General features: G+C 48.6%; 3 protein-coding genes across 5 annotated transcripts; 1 reads left to right on the plus strand and 2 right to left on the minus strand.

The window, feature by feature from the left end:
* Nucleotides 1-1,192: 1,192 nt before the first annotated feature.
* On the minus strand, nucleotides 1,193-9,790 carry D2HGDH (D-2-hydroxyglutarate dehydrogenase). Its single transcript, XM_059479302.1, has 9 exons — nucleotides 9,367-9,790; nucleotides 8,148-8,205; nucleotides 7,098-7,237; nucleotides 6,470-6,663; nucleotides 5,172-5,340; nucleotides 4,452-4,595; nucleotides 3,900-4,042; nucleotides 3,609-3,774; nucleotides 1,193-2,014 (listed from the first exon to the last, which is right to left on the minus strand). Exons 1-9 carry the CDS (start codon nucleotides 9,635-9,637, stop codon nucleotides 1,740-1,742), a joined length of 1,560 nt encoding a protein of 519 aa, XP_059335285.1. The 5' UTR covers nucleotides 9,638-9,790; the 3' UTR covers nucleotides 1,193-1,739.
* A 170-nt stretch (nucleotides 9,791-9,960) lies between these two features.
* ING5 (inhibitor of growth family member 5) lies at nucleotides 9,961-18,595 on the minus strand. 3 transcript variants are annotated; one of them, XM_059479761.1, is made up of 8 exons: nucleotides 18,414-18,595; nucleotides 17,793-17,864; nucleotides 17,005-17,171; nucleotides 15,551-15,662; nucleotides 14,770-14,863; nucleotides 13,180-13,315; nucleotides 12,938-12,999; nucleotides 9,961-12,398 (listed from the first exon to the last, which is right to left on the minus strand). In XM_059479761.1, the coding sequence occupies exons 1-8, from the start codon at nucleotides 18,448-18,450 to the stop codon at nucleotides 12,356-12,358; spliced, it is 723 nt and encodes a 240-aa protein (XP_059335744.1). In that variant the 5' UTR covers nucleotides 18,451-18,595; the 3' UTR covers nucleotides 9,961-12,355. The 3 variants fall into 3 exon arrangements, with proteins under 3 accessions (XP_059335744.1, XP_059335745.1, XP_059335746.1); XM_059479762.1 differs by lacking the exon at nucleotides 18,414-18,595 and adding an exon at nucleotides 18,019-18,170; XM_059479763.1 differs by lacking the exon at nucleotides 18,414-18,595 and adding an exon at nucleotides 18,002-18,137.
* Nucleotides 18,596-18,621: 26 nt separating this feature from the next.
* Nucleotides 18,622-24,153, plus strand: DTYMK (deoxythymidylate kinase). Its single transcript, XM_059479764.1, has 5 exons — nucleotides 18,622-18,767; nucleotides 19,406-19,514; nucleotides 20,634-20,724; nucleotides 22,956-23,153; nucleotides 23,635-24,153. Exons 1-5 carry the CDS (start codon nucleotides 18,638-18,640, stop codon nucleotides 23,743-23,745), a joined length of 639 nt encoding a protein of 212 aa, XP_059335747.1. The 5' UTR covers nucleotides 18,622-18,637; the 3' UTR covers nucleotides 23,746-24,153.
* The last annotated feature ends 407 nt before the right edge of the window (nucleotides 24,154-24,560 follow it).

Here is a 24,560-nt window from a genome sequence, read left to right on the forward strand (position 1 = left end):
AGCCTGGTTCTCCTCCTCTGGGCACACTCAAGCCCCTTCCCCCATCTCTGACCCTGGAGCTCTCTGGGTGAGGCTGCCCAGAGCTGAGCACAGCCAGGCCATGCCCTCTCCTGTGTCGGTGTCCCCAGGATGCCACCTGCCCTCCTGGCCATGGTTCCTGCTCAGCTGCTGCCCCAGCACCCCCAGACCCTTCCAGGGCTGCTCCCCAGCCTCTCCTCTCCCAGCTCAGCCTCGTGCTCAGCCTTGCTCCCCCCTGAGTGCAGAACCCACACTTGGACTCAGCAATTCTGTGCAGAGCCCTCTGCAAGGCCTCTCATCCCAGCACAGAGTCACAGAGTGGTTTGGGTTGGAAAGGACCTGAAAGCCCATCCCATTCTACTTCTCTGCTATGGGCAGGGACACCTTCCACTAGACCAGGTTGCTCCAAACCCATCCTTCTGGTGGGTTTATCACTCCAGGTTATCCCAGGTATTATCCAGCCAGGTTGGGAGGGATAATTTTACACCTCTATGTGAGAGCAAATCCAGAAGCTGGGTCTCCAGCATCCTCTCCTCTCTGGCCAGTCCTTCCAGCACTGCAAACCTGTACATGGGACAACACTGACGCTTATTTGAGACAGCCTGGAGGCGGCACCACTAAAGAGGCCATGGCCAGATGTTGTTGTGGGCTTTGGGACAAGTGTATTAGATAAAACAAGTGAGGAAGTGTCTCAGGTTTAGCTGGGTGTGTATTAAATTACCATCTGTTAAAGGCAGGGCAGTTTTTCTCTGTTAATTGGCAGTTTATTTTATCTCTCCCCCAGCCAACCCTCCCTGCAGGAGATCTCTGCTGTCCATGGCCACTGAGTGTCCCTGCAGGGCTGATCCAATGCCAGCATCCCATGGGGAGATGCTGCGCCCAGGGGAGGAGCCAAGCATTCCTGCCTGGATCCAATCTGAGCCTGGCACAGCACAGCAGCCTTTGCCCCCTGCACTGCCAGAGGAGCAGCTTTCTGCTGCCCTGCATGGCCAGAGGGAGCCCAGGCCCATCTGCAGCAGCCCTGGAGCTGCAGAGGAAAACTCCCCCCTTGTGCAGGATCCCTGCTGCAGCAGAGCCACAGCTGGCACTGCAGGAGGGCTGAGCCCCCCTGGCATGGGGCTGGGACACCTCCCTGGCACACAGGGGGCAGGGACTGCTCTGACTCTGTCAATGGTTTTGTTTGTATTATAGCATTTTTATTTTAATTTTCCTAGTAAAGAACTGTTGTTCCTATTCCCATAACTTTGCCTGAGAGCATCTTAATTTCAAAATCATAATAATTCAGAGGGAGGGGTTTACATTTTCCATTTCAGGGGAGGCTCCTGCCTTCCTTAGCAGACACCTGTCTGTTCAAACCAAGACAGGAAAAGCAACACCTTCACTTGGAAGATTTACATCCACAGGCTCTCCTGTGTCTCTGATGCTTCACTTGCACAGCCGAGTGAGAAAATGCCTCCTTTGGCTGCTGTCACTGATAAATCAAAGCAAATCCAAGGGGACAGAGAGTTGGAACACTCATACATACACACAGTGTTTGGTTTCAGTGTTCAGACTAAGAGGAAACCCAGCAGCGTGTTCTTCAGCAAGAGCAACCCCATTCCTTTACTTGTTCCATCCCACTAACAAAATCAAAAAATCAAAATCCCACTCCATGTTCTTGCTGATCCAGAGTGCTTATGGCCCAAGTGCAGGTGCAGAGCTGGAGCTGCTCTGCTGCCTCCTCAGCACGTGCTCCTGTCAGGAGCTGAGGGCAGAGTCTTGTAGGGGTTGAGGATGCCTTTGGGGTCCAGCATGGCTTTGAACTGCTGCATGAGCAGCACTGCCTCGTGGGGTTTGCTGTAGTGAATGAAGTGCCTCTTCTTGAAGCCCAGCCCGTGCTCTGCACTGATGCTCCCACTGCACCTCGCAGTCCACTCGTACACGAAGGGCTCGATGGCCTCCAGCAGTGAATGGCTGTAGGACTCTGCAGTGATGTTCAAGTGCAAGTTCCCATCTCCTGGAAGAAAATATTGCACAGCTGGGTCTGGGAGAAAAACCTGGTGGCCCTGCAATGGATACTCATTCCTGTTCTCAAACAACAGGGCCTTTGTTAGTCTGCAAGCAGTGCAAAAAGGACAAGCTCACTGTCCTACAAACGTCAGCCTCTCCGTGCACAAATAATTCAAATAGGATCTTTGCTTTTCCATGCTCCAAGTGCAATATTTGAGGAAAGGTTCTGAGTTAAGCTACTTTCAAACTCCAACTTTTGTGATTTTCAAATTCCCACTGTGCTGCATTAACGTTAGTGCCACCACCGTGATGCAATGACAAAGACATGCCCAATGGCATTTCATAATGATTATTAGATTTTAACAGGGTCCTTCATCACTTTTTCTCTCCCTATTATGTTTGTGCAATGCTCTAAATGTGCTTTGGCACTGTGTCAATAGAAACAAAGAAAGCAGAACAATTTCTCCTTTTGCCACCGTGTGTGACAGTATTTGATTAAGCACAGAGCTGCTGGGTACTCCAAAAGACAAAACACACAAAGAAAAATACAACTTGCTCATCCTCCTCCTGCATCCTAGCAAACCCTCACTGCACACAGCTTAGTCCTCAAAGAGCTACCAACAGGAAGCCTTTGTTATGCAACGTGTCTTTCAAATGATCCCTAATCAAGTGTGCTCAACAGTGTTCCATGGTGTTTTTTTGTAAGAGAACAGCTCTCCTAAATGCCCAGTTTACCTGCTTGTAAAATCCGATTTGTTTCCCAGCAAGCTGATGAATCTATCAGCCTTTCTGTGCATTTATCATTATCACTCTCTGTTGGAGAGATATAAAAAACTCACAAAAAAACTGATTTCCAGTAGGATGAATCACTTTGGACAATAAAGTGGTCATCTGCCAAATGTGTCTAAGTTCATCAACCAAATTGATGGTCCAATTGAACAAATCACATATTTAAATAGAAAGTACACAGCAAGAAGATACAGATGACCAGTTCCATGGCTCACTGGCCAGCAACCTGCCATCAGTATATGGAAAACAATCTGAAAGCAGTGAAATTCAAATACCCTGATGCACCTTCCTCTTCCACAGCCCTCAATTTAAGCCTCTCACCCACAGCATAGAGGGGCCATCACCTCCTTCCCCAGCACCCCTGTGGCATTCACATTCTCTGACAAAATCCCTTTGCCCAGGATTTTTCTCCTGGGAAGCTGAGAAGCATTAGAGAAAAGGAAAACAATTCTTATCTCATTTGCTTCTCCTCTGTTTTGCTCATGTAAAATGAGTTTGGAGATTGTTTACCACAGGTGATTGTTTCATTGGATTCTGGTGTGAGTTGGTTTGACTCATTGGCCAAGCTGTGTCAGGACTCTGGAAAGAGTCACGAGTTTTCATTATTATCTTTTTAGGATTGTGTAGGTATCCTTTCTGTATTCTATAGTATAGTATAGTATTAGTATAGTATAGTACAGTACAGTATAGTATTCTTTAATATAATATAGTATGATAAAGTGATAAATGAGCCTTCTGAGAACATGGAGTCAGACTTATCATTCCTGCCTTCCTCAGGGCATTCCCTGCAAATCCAACACACCCCCACTTACCCAAGTGGCCATAGCCCACCACGTTTTTGGCACTCTGGCCCAGCCGAGCCCTCATGTCAGTGACAAGGTCATAGAGCTTCCCCACAGGCAGGGAGATGTCGTACTTGTACACGTAACCCTCGTGAGTGAGGGCCTCGGTGATCCTCTCCCGCAGGCTCCACAGCACCTGAGCAATGAGGGATCACAGAAATCCAGTTAGCTCTTGGGTTCCATGCATACACCAAGAACACCTCCCTATATAAAACACAAATCCACCCAAAGAGATTTGTAGGACAGGAAACACTGACTTGCCTTTATTTTCTTCTTGTCCGTTGCCACAGTTCCATCAGTGACCAAACCAGAAGCCATGGCCTGCTCTAGGAAGTTGTGCAATTTTTCTTCATCATGAGTTGAGTTGGAGCCCGAAGTTTCAATTAAAACATAAAAAGGGCTGTCTGAGAATGAGAGTAAACAAAATAAGTAGATGCCCTGGGGCAAAACAGAAGAATTCAGGGCAGATTTTGGAACTTTCCCCACATGTTATGTGCCCAGACTCCCTGGTGCCAGAGAGAGCACTTCACTGACATGCTAGATCATTTATTAAGCAACCACTTCCCAGAAAGCTAGCAGTTTTGTGAGGACAAATACAAGTAAAAAGTCTCATCTTAAAAGATAAAAGGTGTTTGGAATTGATATACTAGATACGAAAATTATGAGGGACGCCCACACTATCACCAACCTTTTAAAAAGTCAGTGAGTCAACTTTTTAAAATGAGTCACTTTTTAGAAGTGTTTAAAAGTAGTCTAAAAATCCCCAATAAGGGGATTCCCTGCCCCTTTCTGCAGTGTGAATATCACTGGTACCTGCCACTGGGCTGGACAGCTTGAGGTGTGTCTCAACCAGTTCCATGCACTTCTCATCCATGAACTCGTAGGCAGACAGGATCTCACCCAGCATGGCTCTGCAGGTTGTGAATGTTTCCAGAACCTTGGCAAAACTCTGACACCCTTCAGACAGAACAAACAGCAATCAGGACCAAAAAAACAGACACCACCCCAAACCCTCTGCAGGTTTCTGAGAAGTAAAACAACCTCAGTGAAGGTTCCCCACAAAGAATTCTGGACCTGCTGAGGGACATCCAGAAGCAGCTTTTAAGCAGCCTGGCCACATACTGATCCAGAGCCTGACCTGCAGATGTGATTTCTCAGCCTTGCCTCATCACCTGGTCACTCACCTGACTCCTGGATGGTGGCTGCCTCTGCCTGCTGTCACAGTTTTGTCCTGCTCATCTCCTGAGTCTGTCAGGCCAAGGCCCTCCCTCACCAGTGAGGGGACTGTCCTGCCTGCCTGCTCACCCTGCTAAGCTCCTGGCTCCACTTTCCTTACAGAACAACCTGCCCTTGCAGATATTTCAACAGATATTAAATACCTGCACAGGTATTTCAGCACAGAGTCCTACATTATTTCCCAGAAACCAGTTGATGCTGGCAGTGCAGCTCAGCAGGCTGAGCAATGCTTTCCCCTCTCTATCCCTACTCCCAGCCTTTGAATTCAGGTGTGAAATCATTCATATCAGCTTCTACCTAGGAATGCCACATTCACAGCCTTAGGCCTCTGAGGACAGAGGATGGAGACAGCAGTGATAACTCCCAAGGTGCCCTCGGATCCGATGAAGAGCTGCTTGAGGTCATAGCCCGTGTTATCTTTGCGCAGAGAGGTCAGGCAGTCCAGAGCTGAGCCATCAGCCAGCACCTGTGGGAACAGGGGCCCAGTCAGAGCACCTGGATAGGAAACTGCTGCCTTTGGGCATGAACTTATCACCAAGTGATGGGAAATGTCACTCCCCTTGAGCTGCAGCCCATTCCCACACTGCTCCTCCATTCCCAGCTCTTCCCCTGTCTATGACCTACCCAAGCAGGATAGAGTAGGTATTTCCCTCCTATTTCTTTCCTTCCATCAGGACAAGTAATAACAGGAGATCCACTTTGCTTTGCTTTTCTTACTAATGGTGGAGAAGACCAGCCATTCTCTGCAGCCCTAGCTCCCACTATCCAGCAGAAACAAGGAAAGCTACTTGAAACAGTGAACAGTTAAGCAGAATGAAGTAAACCCTCTGCCACTTAAATTAAGGCTGAGTATCTCCTAGACAGGTTATTAAAGGCTATTTTCACATTAGAGCCAAACTGACCTCAGACAAATGCTCTCCTTTCTAGTCTTCACAGTAAAACAAAGCCATGCTTTTGTTCCCTGCCCAAATTTTGTCCCCAGCCATAAAAACTTTCATAACTCCTAATCCAGCCTTTACATCCCAACGCACTTGCCAGCAGGACAGGAGCAGCTGAGGAGCAGCAGAGGCTCTAGGGCAACCAGCAGCCAAATGAACCCAAAGCAGACAGCTCTGTTATGGGGTGGGCTTTAAACCCTAAGGTAATCCTCAAAGTCCCATCCAACACAAACCAGTTTGTGATCCTATGATTCTATTAAAATCCAAGAGCAGCCACTCTTGGATTTAGAGTGGATTTAGAGCAGCCACTAGGAGAGAGTGATGCAGGACGGATTTAGCAGAGTGTTCCAGAGGAACCAACTCCATGCAGATAACCTGGGATGCTCCAACCCTTCCCTACCTTCTTTTCACTTGTCTGGATCAGAAAAACGCCTAACACCACCTCTGTCAGCAAGCACTGGAAGTCAGAAACTGGAAACTGCAGCAGCAATAACATGCTACAAGCATGAAGATGTGCTGGCCCTTCTCAGAAGAGCCCACCGAGGAAAAGAGTGGGAGCCTGGAGAGGAACGTGGCAGTGTGCTGGACAGTTAGAGGAGCAGGAAGCAGCACAGCAGAGGATCACACAAGAAGGGAGCTGCCAGGTACTCGCCTTACCACTTGCAGGCCCAGCACGGTCCCTCGCAGAGAGCCGTACCTCAGCAGCCGCAAGCCGCCGGCGTTGGTGGCCACGTTCCCCCCGATGTGGCAGCTGCCCTTGGCTCCCAGGTCCAGGGGCATGATGAACCCCTGCTCCTCCAGGTACTCACTGAGCCTCTCCAGCACACAGCCTGCCTGGCACACAAGGATTCCTGCAACACAAACACCATGCTACAAGCTGATGGCCAAGAAGAAGGTGCTTCCTCAAGAAGCAGGAGCAGTTTGAGCAGATACAGCCACCACTTTCTTCAAAACTTCCTGGGATTCAGTTTAAATGCACAAATCTGTGCATGATCCAGGGAACTGCCCCCTCCTCAAGCCTCAGGGAGTTTTGCTATTGTCTCAATATCTCATCACCCACAACTCTGGACTGGTAAAACACAGGCACATTAAATGCATCTCTGCCTGTTGTTCTCCCTCTTTGAACAGAGATTCTCACACCAGCCTGAACCCCCAAATCCAAACAAACCTCCTTATGAAGCTGCTGGGCTGAACCCTGCTGATCCTGCTGCTACCTGTTCCCAGGAAAATGCCTGCTTTGTGGCCTGGGGCTCATTTCTGTGCTTCACATCCCTGGAATATTTACCAGACACCTTGTCAAAGCTGATGATCTGGTTCATGAGAGCAGTGGAGAGAATGATCTCATCAAAGACAGGAACACTGCCCCCAACAAGGCCTGTGTTGCCCCCCTGAGGGTTCACTGCCAGGTTCCTCTCATGGCAGTACCTGGAAAGAAAAAGGTTTCTGAAGTTTTATGCATTTAAAAGCCATAATCAGTCTGTCAGAGAAGTTTCACCTCTACGTGAATGTTGACTGTTGTGACAGCACTCCTTAAAATTAAGCAGCATTTCACAGAAAAATGAAATTGATGGAAGGAGAGAGTTTCAATGGCAAAGTGAGAAAGAGCAGCTCCTGTCTGAACTCAGCCCAGGGCTGAGAAAAGAACCAACACCTGAGGTTAGGGCCCTGTGGATCTACACATCTGGCACACATCTGCCTGGAAAGCACTGCTTATGTTTCTACAGCAGTCTGTTTTAACAGCTTGGGCTCCCCAGCCATCCTCTGGCAGTGCTTTCAGACATGCTGCCCTCCTCATCCCAAGAAATTATACCCTGCAGGCGACAAAATGTGCACCTGTGCCTCGGCACCTGCCACATCCCTGCCAAGCAGCACCCAGCACATCCCTCTGAGCTCACTGCAGCTCCTGCACAAGGGATGGCACAGAGCCCATGGCACCAGAGCTCCTTGAGCAGCCCTGCCTGCCTTCCCTGTGCTCTGCATCCTGTTCTAACAGAGCCAGGAGCACGTTCCTGCAGCTGTCAGCTCCTCAGCCAAGCAGTGACCTGGCACAGCACTGCCCAACACGGGCTGTGCTCACACCAGTGAGGGTAAAACAGACCTTCAAACTGCCTGGCTCTGCCCTAACCTTCTTCATCTTTTCAAACAGACCCTCCTGAATCTTTCACAAAACTGCTCTTTTCTAATACCTAATTTTAGCCATTTATCAGAGCAGAAAAGTCATGAAGAAAACTAACTCAGCAACTTAAGGAATTGATGTCTGAACACCTACAAGCTCCCTTCAGGTGCTGGATCATCCCTGAGTCAACCCAAGCCCAGCAGAAAAGGTGTGTGTTACCTGAGAATCTGAGACACCTCTGCCGTTGTCTGGGGCTTCAACACCAGCTGGCTGCAGCCTGCAATGAAAGCAAGGGACTCTCAAGGCAAGCTGTGGCTCTGCAGAGGTCAGAAAGAAACAGGGGGGAAAAGATGAGGTGGGAAATAACAATGTTCCCTCCACTGTTAGGCATTTCAACCACTTTGAAATAACAGATATTTCAACAGCAGCCTTTCCCTTTAAGCCCTGCAAAAAACTATGCATGTATTAGGTAGACTTGGCTGCCACTGGAGGCAATGGGAAATTATTTAAATTCTCATGAAATCTTTGAGAGAAGCAAGAGAGAATTCACAATGCTTGATTTGGAATCACAGGATGATTTGGGTTGGGAGGGACCTACAAGTTTATATCATTCCATGGGCAGGGACACCTTCCACTATTCCAGGTTGCTCCAAGCCCTGTCCAGCCTGGCCTTGGGCACTTCCAGGGGCAGCCCCAGCTGCTCTGGGCACCCTGTGCCAGGGCCTCAGCACCCTCACAGAGAAGAATTTCTTCTCAATATCCCAGCCAGCCCTGCCCTCTGGCAGTGGAAAGCCATTCCCCCTTGTCCTGCCACTCCAGGCCCATATAAAAAGTCTCCCTCCCTCCTTTTAATAAATCCCCTTAAAGTACTGAAAGGCTGCAATAAAGTCTCCCAAAAGCTTTCATATTCTTTTCTGAGGTTCAGTCAAAACTGTTGGCTGAATCAACTTGTCTCAGGAAAAATTAATTATTAAGTTAGAGGGTTTCGATTTTTTTTTTTTTTTTATTTTTGAGAAAGCCTTTAAGTTTACCAGCTATCAGGTAATTCTTAATGGAATCAATTTATGAGAAAAACTCATTTTGGATGCGCAGGCACTCATCTGCTCTCTGGTGACCAGTGACAGGACCGAGGGAAGAGCTGGAGCAGTGTCAGGAAAGGGTTAGGGTGGATATCAGGGAAAGGTTCTTCCTCCAGAGAAGGCTCCCCAGGGAATGGGCACGGCCCCAGGGCTGCCACAGCTCCAGGAGCATATGGATAACACTCTTAAGCACAGGGTGCGATTGTCGGAGTGTGTGTGGACTCCATAATTCTCATGGCTCCCTTCCAACTCTACGGCCTGTACAGATACGATCCGCCATCAATAAAGATAAGCTTTCCTTTAGCAAACTCCTTAATTAACAGAGGCACGGAGGAGGTTTCACCCCGCAGCTCGCTTACCTCGCACCGACTTCAGCCAGTCCACATTAAATGGCTTCACCTCCTCCTCGCCGGTGATGACCCTGCCGGGCATGAGGCGCTCGAAGAACGCCACATCGCCATCCGCCAGCCGAGCAAAGGGCAGCCTGCGCACCGCGTACCGCTCGCAGGTCGGCACCACCTCCCGGGAGCCAGCACAGCCCCTGGCCCGGGGCACACCGGGGAGCTCCCGGTTCGCTCGGCAGCTCCTCAGCCAGGCGGCCCCGCGGCGCCACACGGCTGCGGCAGCCATGGCAAAACCCGCGGCTCCGCTCCGTGAGGGCAGCGCGGCACTGAGGGCAAGCGAGGCTCTTCCGCTACTCCCACCGCGACACGCAGCCTCCCCAGCGTGGTTTAGCGCGGACCGGGAAGGAAAATTCAGAATTAGCCCGGTAAAACGGGAGATTCCAAGGACGCTCGGCGGCGGGGACGCGCCTCACTCCCAGCCGCCAGGGGGCGCTGCCGCCCGCCGCGATGAGCGCGAACGCGCTCAGCGCGCGCGGGCGGCATCGCCCCCTGGCGGCCGGAGGTTGCAACAGCACCCCCCTCACACTCATTCCCGCCAAAAATAACACATTTATTCCCAAAAATACTTTATTTATAATATAATCCAACATCTCCAAGATTCAAAAATACAGATATACATTTTTTTTCTTTTAAACTTTACATTCCTTAATTTTTTTTTTTCGGGAATTGGGTGAAAGTCGGTACGGACCTCCAGTTTGGATGAGCTGCAGTAAAGCTGGGCCCCCCCCTCCTTTGTGGGGTTTTTTTTGGGGGGGGTAATGTTTAGTGGGGTATTCCTTTTGTAGGAAATATTTTAACACTGTACATTCAAAAGTCAGAAGGTTTCAATCTTTTAGTAAGCAAAAATGAAGGCTGCTGGTATTTCTGTCTACAAGGAGTTGTAAAAATTCTCTACAATCAGGTGTAAAAGGGCAGGAGATGCTCCTGAGCCCATCCAAGCCCTGAACTGGCATGTTCCCAGTGGGAGAGTTTATTGCTGGTATCAGATCTCAGATGCTTTACACATCACAGGTGTTGTAAAGAACAGAATATTGTACCTCACACTATTCATCATTCCTAGCAAATTATTCTTTCTTTTAAGGGCTCTACCTTCCAGAGCTTGTTTTCCTTTTTGCTTTGCTGGTTCAAGTGGAAAATGCTCATCAAAACACCAAAAATACTTCTAAAAATGTGGGTTTTTTTATCCTACCTGACCAGAATTTTAGAGCTGAGGGAAGTCATCTCCACACTGGCTCACCCAGAGCTGCTCCCTTCCCTCATGGCACATTTCCAGCAAGATCTCCAGAGTGAAATTTTGAGATTGTTTCCAATCAAATGCTTAATCCACAGCAATAACAAAGCTTAGGAAAACCAGGAAGAGAAGCTGCCTGCAATACCATTGTGTGGGAGGGGAAAGATTACAGGCTGGCTCATGAGGTACCACAAATTTGCTCTCATGAAGAGGCACGAAGAAGAAGAAGAGGGCTCACTGAACCCCAGGTTTGTGTGACTGCTGCTCCTCCTCATTCCATCCAACACTCTGGCTTAATAATTTCCATGTGCTACTCTGAGGGAGAAATGACAAATGTGTATCAAAAATGTGCATTTTCATGCACAGAACTGCAGGAATTTCATCTCTCTGTGATACAATGCAGTAAAGACACCTGCAACACCACACTGGAAATGACAGCACCCTGAAGACAAGGATTTTTGCCCAAAATCCATCTCTTTTTCCTGCCATAAATCAATGTTCATGGAAAAGTTGCCTCACAACTGAGAAATTTCTTCTACATCAGCAGCAGGCACAAAGCCCCACAAAGAGGGAAGGAGAGGTGGCAGGAGCTGTGTTCTACTTTCCTTCACTGCTAAACACGAGTAAGAGGCTCAGTGTAACAGGAAAAGCCTTCTTTCTTTTGAAAGCAGGTGCCAGAATCTGAGTAGAAGTGTTTTTAACCTTCTGTGCTGTTTTTTCAGCAGAAGAAAAATTTATCTGGGAGTTTCTTGGTGCCTTTCAAGCAGCCTGTACCAAGAGCTCCTGCAGACTGGTATGGAAAGCAGCACACAGCCCTGCAAAGAGCTGCCACCAACACCCACTGGGCACCAGAGCCAGCAAAGTTCAGGAGTTTGGGGCTTTTTTTTTTCCTCCTTTCACCAGCAGGAAGGAAACCTGGAATACTTTCCCCACTACATCTTTCATTGAAGGCAGGGAAGCCTCATGATGCAGGAGACAGATACAAAAGCAAGACTTTGCTCTTCCCTCAACCTCTGTATCTCAGAGGAAGGAAAACACAGATTTTTGCTTTCCAGCTCCTGATTTCCTCTCTCTCTTCTGCTACAGCCACTAACACTGTGCTAATGCAAGGATTCACATTCATCATCTGAAAGGCAGCTAGACAAGTCAAGAACATGCAAATGTGGCCAATTAAAAAAAAAAGACAAGAAGTTCTAACAGAACATTCCTGATGGCCTTCTTCAACAGCAGAGCCACACCATCATGGGAACAAATAAATATCCTCATGGAGCCTTTCCCTAAAACCTGATTTCCTGATTTACCCATGGGCCACACAGGCAATCACAGCTAGCAATTCAGGCCTTCATCTTATTTGGTGAATAAATCCAACTTTCTCTCTCTCTCCAAGAATACTGCAGGTTTCATCTTCACAGTGATGTACTCCAAGAATCTTCAGGGAAATGGAAACAGCCAGAAAAGGCAACACCCTCCCTCAGTATTATTGTGCAAGACTAACATAAATAAAATCTCCGTGGCAAAGGGATTTGGGACTCCCTCCCAAAGTCATTGTCTTAGGAAAGAACAGGAATTTCAACTGGCCACTGGATAATTAAATATCATACCAGAAAAAGATGGAGGATAGACTAACAAAAAAGAATCAAAGGTAATATTGCAACATGAATGAAGGAATATATTAAATTCTTCTTGCCTCGGCGCTGTATCCCCCTCTACTCCTTACTTCTTTTTCTTTCTTTCCTGAACACAACGAGGACAAAACCTGTAGGAAAAAAAAAAGAGGCAGCAATTAGCTCCTGAAATTAACAGCACAGAGACTGAGAATTGTTTTTAACATTTGGGCACAATTAAGCCTATTTCTGACAGGCAATTTGTTAATTTGATTAAAACGGTCCATTAGATAAAAGTAACAACCCCACAATCCTTTCCAAGATAAGCACATAGTAAAATCCTGACAAGTCTTCAAAATTTGCCTCCAGAAGTGAAACAAAGAGGCACCTGGGTCTGTTTTAGGCACAGCCACAAGCAGTGACAATGCAAACCTCAAATGAAACATGTCCCTGTGTATACAAGCCTCAGGTCAAAACCTGCTCTGTTTATCAGGCAGTTTTGCTCCCATCAGTACCTAAAACTTCTGTAGAAATAGATTTTAACAAGAAGGTTAATCTTGTATCTTCTACCCTCAAATTAATCCCCAATCACAGAGGATGCAAACTGTCTGGGTCACAGGAGGGTTTTAATTCTTGCTGAAGCAAACTGCAGCCTGATAAAGACCCCAAAGCTGAATGCTGTCACACTCACCATTTCCCTTTTGGTTTGGTGGTCAGGTCCACACATGCAAAGTGGAACCACTCGATTGGGCACTGCAAGAGAGAAAGGAAAAACCCACAGAGGAGATTGTTAGTGGCTCACAAACATTGCCATCATTTGGTATGAGCTTAGTGAGCAAGGACTGAGCTAACTGAGCAAGAACCCCCTCCTTGGACTGTACAGGGTTGGGAGGCAACAAACACCTGAAAGTCACTAATTTCTCAAGTGCTTACATCTGGGTTGTCACAGCCAATCATCTCTCCATAGGACACCTGGTGACACAGGCAGTAGGTGGGCTCGTTGGGATCCACTGGCATGTCCAGGACATCTGAGGGATGCACTGACAGGATGGTGTCAGCAAACTCAGACCTGTGGGCAAGGACAGAGTCAGGACAAAACACTTCTCAACTGCAGACAGCACTGTGTTACAAGGGCATGGCTTCCCACTGCCAGAGGGCAGGGTTAGATGGGGATACTGGGAGGAAATTCTTCCCTGGGAGGGGAGGGAAGCCCTGGCACAGGGTGCCTGGAAAAGCTGCGCCTCCCTATTAATGAAATCACAGAATCACAGAATCACAGAATTTTCAAGACTGGAAGAGACCTATAAGATCATCTAGTCCAGCCGATGTTCTAACTGTTCAGCTAGATCATGGCAGCAAGTGCCACATCCAGTCTTTTTTTAAATTCTTCAAGGGATGATGCCTCTACCACCTCACTGGGTAAATGATTCCAGTTTCTGACCACTCTTTCTGTGAAGTATTTCCTTCTTACTTCTAACTTACATCTAGCTTGACGCATGCTCCTGGCCAGACTTGGAACAACCCAGGTTAGTGGAAGGTGTCCCTGCCTACTGCAGGAGATGGAATGGGATGGTCTTTAAGGCCCCTCCAAACCCAAACCATTCTGGGATTTGATGTTTTCAAGATGTAAATCCTACTTGGGAAAATCAGTGTTTTGCAGTATCTTCCCTAAACCACACTGGGCCTGTTTTAGAGTTTGTTTTACATTACCACAATCCATAATTAAAATCATAAGGTAGGTTGGATCAAACACAGCATGACAGGAAAGAATTAAGAGAGGGATTTGTAGCTGTCATGAGTAAAGTAACAAAATTACCATACAGATCACTCCTGGCTGTGGGTACAATAATCTGTTTGGGGTTTTTCCCAACCTGTTTCAATATAGATTTTTTTCTCATTGTCAGGTATGAGTGAACTCTCTTACCCTGACAGGGATGTGCTGACATGCCTGTAGCAGAGCATAGAAACTACTTTTAGTTTCCTGGCACCTGAAAATATCATAATAAACCAAGCCCCTATAATATAAATCCCATCTCAGAGAGGGGACAAGCTTTCCTCCTTGCCTCTCAAAATCAGATTATTCAAGGCTACCTAGGACACAAGTCTGTGAAAACAACCCCCCAAAATTCTCCAAGATTTCTAGAACAGCAGCACAACATCAGTTTCTGTCCTGATGGCCAAGTGAATTTCTTTTACCATCACAACCACAAGCAACTGTTAAAAATAGCCCTGTGACAAAAATCAAAGCTATTTTCTCTCAGCTTGCCAACAGCAACAGGAGACTGATCTTGTCCTTCCAGTCAGAGTGTTCCAAGCATGCTGAGCTTCCACATGCCAACCAAGGAGTTAATTAACAATGCTGGCCTGTCCTAAGCAGGACATTAATGAAATGGAGTAAGACCAGAACACTCTTAACACTGCTCACCATCTGGACATGACTCATAAACAGGGTAATATGAGCCTGTGGAAAATTCATCAAGTGTCAAGCCCAGGGCCCTGGAGCTGTGCCTGGCTCTGCCTTACCCTCCTTTGAGCTTCTTTTTCTTTGGTGTATCTTCTTCAGATGTTCTCCTGCCTCGACCACGAGAGCTTCTTTTGTCTTTCTGACTTCGTCCCTCTAGAAAGGAAAAACAACCCCATCACTTTATCTGAGTGGCAGAAACATCCCCAGCTGCTCTTTTGATGCATGAAATCCCTATTTAATATGCAACTGAGTAATCCTTATTATATATGTAATTGAATATGCTGCCTGAAATGCATTTTAAGCCACAAGTACACCAAATTAATAACAACTGAGCACCAAGCTCTTGTGCTTGTAGTTTTGGCAATAAAGCATGTCATAAACAGCATCACACTTGATTAGACATGCAGTGGTTTTTTTCATCTCAGTGTATTTTAAACACAGTTAATAGATTACTCAATAACTAACATAACTTTTATCTCCACCTTCTTGCTCCTACCCCTTATTTCATTGTTCAAAGGCATAAAGCTGCGCTGCTGCTTTTAATTTTAAATCATCTTTTAATTCCTAATTTCTCCCAAAGCTAAGACTGTCACAGCAGTGCAGTTTTGGCACAGCACCCTCTTTAGAACCAGTAACAAGCTCAGGATGAAACAGTGCCAGTAAATTTGATCCCAGCACCACATTTCTCTTCATCTCTTGCCCACTCTAAGAGCATTAAAAACAAACAGAACAACACATTTCTTTCCTTCCTCCACAAATAACAGCTTATTTTACATCTCAGCTTTCCTGCTTTGATACTGTGTGCTGAAAAAGGTTCCCAACTGTGTAAAATTCACCCACTTTTCAGGCTCCTGGATGCAGGGGTTTCAAAGTCGCTGCCTTCCAGTTTATCTTTGAGATCAGCTTCAAAGCGCGCCAGGTCCGCATCCAGCCGGCGGATGTGCTTATCCACCTGCCCCGAGAGGAAACCACAAACTGAACTGCACAGAAACACCCAAAAGCAGAAAAAAAAGAGCCCCAGACAAAAACAGGAAGGGCTCAAACTCGGCTGTTATCAGCAGGAGCAGTGTGGTGGGGCAGAGCGAGGCAGGAAAGGGGTATGGGGTGGGGAAAGGGAAATGGCACACGCAGAGGAAACGAGGAGGAAAAGCACAAGGATCCAACCCCTCCACAAGCAGGCAGAAAGGAAGAAGGGAGGCAACAGAGAGTTAAAGCAACTCAAACTAATGATTTTCAGAACAAAACAAGATGAGAGATACTAAAAAAATTGGTTTTGTCCCTGCAATTTTCAAAATTGAAAGGTAGTTCTTGAAATGTGTCAAGCTGAGCAGTTTGGGTTTTTCCCATGGTATCCACTGTCATGTGAATCAAAGTTTAATAATAAACACAGACAGAGGGTGGCTATCCTCAATATCAACTCAACACACACTAATTAAGTACCTGGTACTACTCTGGCTGCAATAAAGTGACTTTCAGAACAGGGATTTCAAGTCATCTCCCCCAAACTGACTGGCAATTTGTTAATTGTGCTGCTGCAATAGTTTGTCATTAAATGAGTTCATTAGTTATCCAGGGCATCGATATCCTGGGACATCATTCCCTTTTTTGCAGTGTTTGATAGCAGCCAAACACCTACTGCAGCTGCAGCAAAACCCCAAGCATCTCTGCAAGCTGGACAACAAACACTTAATACAGTCAAAAGGATTCCCCTCACTCAAATTTCATCCAGGGGGTAAAATAAGTGGAGATGAGGATTATTCAATGGACAGAAGGAAAAAAAAAAAAAGTGGAAAGATGCATCTTAAGAAATGGGATGCATCTTAAGGAATGGGGTTTTCTCCCAAGGTCCACAGAGGAAATTTAGATGTCCAATAAACCAAGGCAACAGAGCAGAATTCCTGCTGTTCCTCCACAACACAGCACAGCAGTTGGCTTAAAAAAAAAACCCAATTTGCTTTTAACTAAGTGTGTGCCACATAAATTATCAGTGACAGAGAGCTGCTGGGGAGGAGGGAGTGGGGTAAATTTGCTGGCATTATCACACAGCAGAGGAGTACTGCTGATAAAGCCACCTCCAAGGGGGATAATCTCACTAATTCTTCAGCAAAAGAGAAACCTGGTGCCAAAGGAGAAAGTCTTTTGGGAATGGCAACAGAGAGAAACATAAAAAGGACTAATAATTTGTTTTGATAGTAAATGTAGGTCAGAAAAAAAGAAAAAGTGAGGGTAAGCTGACACTGTGAAGCATCTCCACGTGCAGCATTCCAGAGGATGCCCATTTTTCCATGGCTCACCATCTCATAGGTCTGCATGGCCAGCTGCACTTTGTCATCACTGTACTCCTTGCACTTGCTGTAGGCACTCTGGATCTTCCTCAGGTGCTCCACCCTCTCCTCAGGTACCATGTTCTTCACAGACTCAATGTAAGCTGCTGCCAGGCTGTCAATCTCTGCTTTCTTGTCTGGAAAAAAAAAAACAACAGGCATTTTTGCTTTTCTATTTCCATTTAGGAGACCCTTCCTGACAGCTGTTATGCTCCCCTCAATTCCTTAATGCATTTTCTTTTTTAAAAACAAACCCAGTTAAGCTAAAGGTGTTCATTCTTTTCCACTTGTGCTGTGATTCTGCTTTCTTGAGCGTTCTACAGCTAATTCAGAAGTTGATTTACAGTTAATTCACAGTTAAGATCATGAACTGAACCTGTGGGTTCACAAGTTTCAGAACATTTTACTAGTTGGGCCATCACTTACTGCTCTGATGGTTCCAAGTTAAAATAATTAACGTGCAGACAGATACCAACAAAAGCTTCAAAAAGGAAGAAAAATCACCCTGTAAGACACACAGGAGTCTAGAACTTGTAAGATATGGAAACAAGTGGAAGGAAGGCCACTGAGTAGAGTGATCACAGAGCTACGAATGTTAACTGTAAACAAAATCAAGTCGTGCCATGTGAGCTGGATCCTCACAGGAGAGAGGCAAACCCTGAAGAGCACTGAGCCTGAGAGGAGGAACAGCCATAACCTCTAAAGCCCGGCCTCCAGGGGGCTCTCCCGGCTCTGCCTGCCGGAACACCTGCACGTACCTTCTGTCCTCTGATCCAGCTCCCGCATCAGCTGGAAGTTCCTCTGCAGCTCGCACGGCAGATTCTCAATACCTACAATAAAAACGCTTCTTAATTCTCTGAGCAACCTTGCCGATGAAAGGTGTCCCTGCCCATGGCAGGGGCTGCAACGAGATGAGTTCTATACCAAACCAATAAACCAAACCAAACCCAGCCTGGGATTCACGCACCGTGAGTGCCCGCTCACCTCAGTAGGCTTTGAGTGTTGGAACCACCCAGAACCACGGCCCAGCCGAGGGGGCAGCGGGGCCGTGAGCAGAGCAAAGGGGCGTGAGCGGGGCCCCGAGCACAGGGAGGGGACGGGAGCAGGATCCCAAGGGGAAGGAGCGAAACCCCCACCCCGCAGACCCCCAGAGCCGCCATGGCTTCACTCCCACTCCCCAGCGCACACCGCTGACGTAACCCGACGCCGGCTGATGACGCAATCCCCGTGCCGCCCCCCCCCCCCACTCCCCCGCGCTGCCCATGGCGCAGTTTTAATTCCCGCGCTGCCGCTGCCGCCGCCGCCGCCCCCGCCCCGATCCCGCCGCCCCCGCCCCGTTCCCCGTCCCGGCCCCTCCGCCGCCCCCGCCCCGCGCTCACTGTCCAGGTAGTGCTCCAGGTACATGGCAGTCGCCATCTTGCGGCCCGCGCGCCGCTCCCCGCCGCCCGCCGGGCCCGCATGACAAGGCCCGCGGCCTCATCCCGTATTCACGGCCCGCCCGCCTCCCATTGGCCGCCGCCGCCGGGGGCGCTGCATATTCATGAGGGGCGGGGCGGGCGGCGATTGGCGGGCGGGGCGGAAGGGGCGGGGCCGGCGGGCGGCGATGGCGGCGCGGCGCGGGGCGCTGATCGCGCTGGAGGGCGTGGATCGCGCCGGGAAGAGCACGCAGGGCCGGCGGCTCGTGGAGGCCCTCAGGGAGGCCGGGCACCCCGCCGACCTGCTCCGCTTCCCGGGTACGCTGGTGAGGAGGGAACGGGCGGGGAACCGGCCGGAGGATCTCCCGGCGCGCCCGAGCTCTGGGCGGGCCCGCGTTTGAACGGAGGGACCGCCCTGCTCTGAGCGATAGAGCCCTCCCACCGTGGACGGACAGACCGCCTCCCTCCGACAGACAGACCCCCGGGTGGATAGACCCGTCCCGGACAGACAGACAGACTAGGGTGGATAGACTCCTCCCGTCCCGGACAGACAGACGGACAGACTCTCATCCTGGGTGGACCGAGCTCTTCCCCCCCAGCCTGTCACAGGCAGGTAGATCCAGCCCTTTATGGACTGACATTCTCCCACTGTGGCAAATAAACATCCCCCTCACTCTGGACAGACCTCCTGTCACTTCTGATGAACAGACAGACAGACTGATCTCAGCCCATCCTGACAGACAGACTGACCCTGCCCTGCTCAAACCAGCCTCCCACCCCTGACAGACAGATCCCCACCATGGATGGACTGACCTCATCCCATCCATGACACACAGACAGACGCTTCCCTGCTCTTACCAGCCTCCCACCCCTGACAGACAGACCCCCAGACAGACAGACACCCCTCTGGGAAGAGCAGTTCAGGACAGCCTTTGCATGTTCTGTGTTTCCTGCAGACAGAACGACAGAGATTGGGCAGCTGATCAGCTCCTACCTGGGCAGGGAGAAGAACCTGGAGGACCACACCATCCACCTGCTCTTCTCTGCCAACCGCTGGGAGCACGTGTAACGTGGTGTCTGCTCACTTGGGAAAGGAAAAGGGCTGGGGTGGGGTCCCATGGGGTTTGAGCTGGCAGGGGGCACAGAAATACAAGAATGTGATCCTGTTGAGACAGAGGAACAGGCTGGAAATGGGGTCTTAAGGGCTCAGATTTAATGACAAAATGGTTTGGGTTGGAAGGGACCTTAAAGCCCATCCAGTGCCACCCTGGCTTGGGCAGGGACACCTTCCACTGTTCCAGGTTGCTCCAAGCCCTGTCCAGCCTGGCCTTGGACACTGCCAGGGATCCAGGGGCAGCCACAGCTTCTCTGGGCACCCTGAGGTGCCTGCCCACCCTCACAGTGAAAAATTTCTTCTCAATATCTCATCTAACCCTGCCCCTGTAATCTTAGATCAGATCCCACAGTTTGGGGTTTTTTTGGAATCATTGGTGCCATATTTCCAACTCCTGTGCTGGATTAAAACATTGGGCAGCTGAGACTGAACCAGTTCAGGCTGTGAATTTATTCTCTTTCCTGAAGGTGCCCTGCTTTGCCAGGCAGCCCCTGTGGGTGACAGGGCTTAAGGAATTGTGCCCAAATTTCCCCTGGAGCCAAAGGCTGTGTTCAGCCATGACTGGCTGTCCTTGCTTTAGTCACAGAGCCTGTGTATGGACATGGGGAAATCACTGTTGGCTGTTGTTTTTACCTAGAAATACAGATTCCAAAATGTTCTCATTTTGCAGAAAAGCTTTGCTGGCTCTGCTGTAGTGGCAGTAGAAGACACACAAGTGAGCTCTAAGAAGAAGTGTCATAAATAAAGGTGGCAGAGCTGATCACAAAATCTGCTGTACCACCTACAAAGGGAAGAGGACCGAGCTGTCCATGTCAATATAATTAATTTGTGATCTCGCTTGGAATCCCTGGAGCTGCCTAGAGCAGTGCCCAGTGCTGGCACCCTGAGTTTGGGTGTCATGAAAAAGAGTGTTTGGTCAGTGCCTGGTGGGGAATACAAACAGCTCTTCACCTGCATCACAGCTGACCTCCCTTAATGATGAGATATTTTGGAGTTTTAGCTGAGCTCCTTCCATTCCTGTCACCACAGAGGAGTGCAGCTCTGTTATTTTATCTCCCCCATGGTTCCAGACCGATGATGAAGGAGAAGCTGCAGCAGGGCATCACGGTGGTGGTTGACAGATATGCCTTCTCTGGAGTGGCCTTCACGAGTGCCAAAGGGGTGAGTGACACCTGCAGCAGCCCCTGCCCCTCTCTTGCACCAGGCTGTTGGTGTGGATGGCCCAGGGGCCATTCCTCTGGGAGGTGAGGGGTGGAAGGGTCAGCTCAGATTTCAACATGGCCCCACGCACCCCCACACCAAACAGAAAAACTCATTTGGTGACTTTTTGTAACTCTGGACTGGAAGCTGACCTGTGTGACTCTGGAGAATGATTCTGGAAGTTTATTAAAGACTCTGTGTACTTGCTCAGGCTGCTGGCCCATCAGTTTGTGGAACAGAACCACATGCATTAGAAGGGACCTGTGGAATTCAGCCTCCAGCAGGGCTGACAGAAGCAAGCCTCTTGGGCCTACATCCAGCCAAGGTCTGAGTATCTTCAGGGATGTGGATCCATTCCTTTCTCTGCTCACCTTCAGAGTAAAAGTGGTTTTCTTCATTTAGCCTGAATTTCCCACTTGTCCTTGCCATGGGCAGGGACACCTTCCACCATCCCAGGTTGCTCCAAGCCCTGTCCAACCTGGCCTTGGAAACTCCCAGGGATCCAGGGGCATCCACAGCTTCTCTGGACACCCTGAGGTGCCTGCCCACCCTCACAGTGAAAAATTTCTTCTCAATATCCCATCTAACCCTGCCCTTGTAATCTTAGATCAGATCCCACAGTTTGGGGTTTTTTTGGAATCATTGGTGCCATATTTCCAACTCCTGTGCTGTACTGGATTACAACATTGGGCAGCTGAGGCTGAACCAGTTCAGCACCCTCACAGGAAAGAATTTCTTCTCAATATCTTGGGAATTCCCCCTTGTGCCTTTTGGCTTTCAGAAAAGTCAGCTCTGTCAGCCTCCCTTGGAGCCATTCTGCACAGACACTTGTCCCACTCCCTCAGAAGTGTCCTGTTCCTGCTGAGCAGCCACCAATCCTCTAGGAGTGGCCACAGAAGCTCCAGCCATGCCTGCAGCACCAGCTGTGACCTGCATTCATTCCTGCCCAAGCCTTTTCTGCTTCCTGGAAGGATTGATGAGATCCTGGGCCCCCAAGCCCTGCACCCTCACCTGCATCTTCTCCCACCCTCCTGCTTTCCTGGACATTGAGACAGATGCATTGAAGCATTTAGGTGCTAATTGGGTGTCTGCAAAAGCCCCAAATTAAGAGCCAGGATGTGTAACACAAGCTGATCACCCCAAAATAATGATCCCAAATCCACATGGGCACAGCAAGGAATGCCCTGCTGCTTTCTTGTGGGGGAAAAAGGGTGCTTAAAGTGTCTGCATTTCTTTGGATGTAGCTGGTGACCTGGAGGTCTCAGCTATGTGGATGCCACCCTTGGGAACAGGGATGGCATCCTTTGCTGCTGGAATGGGCCTCCTCTGCTTCTTAAAAGCTGGAGTTTGGCATGTTTTTCACTCAAGAATCATTCCCAGGAGAAGGGGAGATGTTGATGCCCATACCTAACACAGAAGTCTGCTGGCTGCCAGATCTCACACCCAAAATGTTGTGGCACTTTCAGCTCCTCTTATCCCCTCATGGCATTGAAAAACCCACTGCACATACATGCCAAAAATACCCATTTACCAGGATACAGAACATCTGGGGAGAAACTGGAGGGCAGATGTGCCAGCTCTCTTAGAGGGATTTAAGATGTGGATGAGCAGTAAGTGGACTCTGTAGTCTCACCAACATCATGGATTCATTCATGGATGCCCTGGTGAAACTCTTCAAACCTGTCAGCAAAATGCAAAAGCTGGCAAACTGCATCTGTTGTGTCTGGGCTGAAATTCCTGGGGAGGTGAGTATTGGGAAGGAGCCTCCATGGGCTCAGAGAGATCTGCATTGCAGCTGTGTGGTGTTTGTGTTTGGGAGCAGCTTTCTTCTGGACTCAGCAAGTTCTGGAGTGGTAAAGGCTGTGTGGAGGCTCAGAAGGTGCCTTGGTGGAGCTCAGATGGGATCTGCAGCAGAGGCATGAAAAGATTTCACTCTCTCCAACTTAAATAGGCACAGAAGGTGCTGAACACCTGACAAAACTTGCTCAGCCCCAAATGAGCAGGGCTGAATTCCCACATGCTCAGCTGGGCTATCACCTGTGCAGTTCACAGCCTGTGCTGAGTTTTGGTGTTGGCAGGGTTGCAATCCCTGCCATCCTGGGCTGTTCCTTCCCCACCTCACTCTCCAGCCAACCTGCTGCTGTCCTGTCTCTGTGTCTCACCTCACACTCTCTTGTCCTTGCTTGGGGCAGAACTTTGGCCTGGACTGGTGCAAACAGCCTGATGTTGGGCTCCCAAAGCCAGACCTGATCCTGTTCCTCCAGTTAAACCCAGAAGCAGCAGCAGAACGAGGCAACTTTGGACAGGAACGTTATGAGACCAGCTCCTTCCAAGAGAAAGTTCTTCAGTGCTTCTATTGCCTCATGGAGGACAAGAGCCTCAACTGGAAGGTGAGAATTAACTCTAATGGGTTTGTCATGGACTGGGATGGGGGTCTTTAGTGAGAGCTCCCAGATTTTGCCTGTCACATCCCTGTGCTGCCCCTTCCCACTTTGCTCAGTTGGACCCATTGGGGACCAGCCAAGGGCACTGTGAGATGTGGCAGAAAGGGCAATTCCCTGTTCCAGGAGACCTGGGATGAATCCCCAGCTTACCTGCCTCTGTCACAAACCCCAGACACTGCCACCAAAAAACATCCAGCAGCAGCTCCTTCTGTTTACCTTCACCCATCCTCACTTCTACTTCTGAAATGTCTATTCCTACCTATTTTGATTTCTCCAGAAACTGCAGAGAGGAGGTGTAATTAGCTCATTTCACTACTCTGGAAGAATAACATTGAGTAATGGGGGGTAAGCAGATGTTAACAGCAAGGTTTTTCTGATTTCTGTGTTCTCTGTTATCTGTCCTGTATTTTTGTTGTCTTGGAAACAGACAGTGGATGCTTCAAAGAGCATTGAAGACTTGCACAGAGAAATCAAGTCCATTGCAAAGGAAACTATGCAGGAGGTTCAGAATAAACCTTTGGGAGAACTCTGGAAATGAAACTTCACACAGGTCTAAAAGAATAAAGGAAAGGTCACTTTTTGTATCTTCTGCACTTGGATGACTGTGACATGCCAGCAGCAAAGATCCTGTGTATTCTTTTGGGTCCAACATGCTGCTGATGTCCTTTTTATTTTCTGCTCCTCCCTTCCAGCGTGCAGAGTCCCTTCTGCATTTTTTAAATGAGCATGCCATGAGTGTGTATAAAATTCCTTGTCAAAACCTCCCTGTTCCAGCTCCAGTCCTGGAGTGCAGATGTGGATGTGGAGCTCAGGGCCATCCCTGGACACAGACAATTCCCATTTTTAGGGAAATGCCAAATTTCTGATCATTCATCCTCTAGAAATGCATCCCCCCCTGCTCAAACCAGTTTGTAGAGGATTTGCTAATAAATTACTCTTTTAAGCATTTGGCACAGGGCATTTTTTTCAGTATGATCATTTATCTTCTAAAAGGATATATGGGAGGTGAAAGTGCTGCAGTTTAGGCACTAAACCCAGGGAAAACTGTTTGTTAGAGCTGTGGGAAAAAAGGGAGAGGAATTCAAGCCTTCTCCCCAGCTGTGAGCAGGTAAGAACCTGAAATAAGTGGATGTGCTCATAGCAAGGCCAGTCTGGAGGACAAGTGGCACATAAATTATTTTAGAGTGGCCAAGATGAGAGGAACAGTCACTGGTGGCTCCTGCACACACCCCAGTGCAGTTTGAAAGCAGACCAGCTGTGAATCACCCAAATCACCAGAACAAACGTGAATATTAATAATTTCCAAAGGACACTGAGGGATGGGCATGGCCAGGGGAGTTCAGATCTCTCTGC

Source organism: Ammospiza nelsoni, chromosome 10, assembly GCF_027579445.1.
Source record: "Ammospiza nelsoni isolate bAmmNel1 chromosome 10, bAmmNel1.pri, whole genome shotgun sequence".
Taxonomy (NCBI): Eukaryota; Metazoa; Chordata; class Aves; order Passeriformes; family Passerellidae; genus Ammospiza; species Ammospiza nelsoni.

What these genes read in the sequence shown, in the direction of transcription:
- D2HGDH (XM_059479302.1), bottom strand. Translation starts at nt 9,637, where the DNA reads ATGGCTGCCGCAGCCGTGTGGCGCCGCGGGGCCGCCTGGCTGAGGAGC. An exon ending in TGTGAATGTGGCATTCCTAG is followed by an intron (nt 4,596 to 5,171) that starts GTAGAAGCTGAT and finishes TTCTGTCTGAAG; the next exon opens with GGTGTCAGAGTTTTGCCAAG. An exon ending in GGTGGGCTATGGCCACTTGG is followed by an intron (nt 2,015 to 3,608) that starts GTAAGTGGGGGT and finishes ATTTTCTTCCAG; the next exon opens with GAGATGGGAACTTGCACTTG.
- DTYMK (XM_059479764.1), top strand. Translation starts at nt 18,638, where the DNA reads ATGGCGGCGCGGCGCGGGGCGCTGATCGCGCTGGAGGGCGTGGATCGC. An exon ending in GCCAACCGCTGGGAGCACGT is followed by an intron (nt 19,515 to 20,633) that starts GTAACGTGGTGT and finishes CCATGGTTCCAG; the next exon opens with ACCGATGATGAAGGAGAAGC. An exon ending in CCTTCACGAGTGCCAAAGGG is followed by an intron (nt 20,725 to 22,955) that starts GTGAGTGACACC and finishes TGCTTGGGGCAG; the next exon opens with AACTTTGGCCTGGACTGGTG.
- ING5 (XM_059479761.1), bottom strand. Translation starts at nt 18,450, where the DNA reads ATGGCGACTGCCATGTACCTGGAGCACTACCTGGACA. An exon ending in GCTGGATCAGAGGACAGAAG is followed by an intron (nt 17,172 to 17,792) that starts GTACGTGCAGGT and finishes TTTTTTTTCCAG; the next exon opens with ACAAGAAAGCAGAGATTGAC. An exon ending in CCATGCAGACCTATGAGATG is followed by an intron (nt 15,663 to 17,004) that starts GTGAGCCATGGA and finishes CTCTCGGGGCAG; the next exon opens with GTGGATAAGCACATCCGCCG.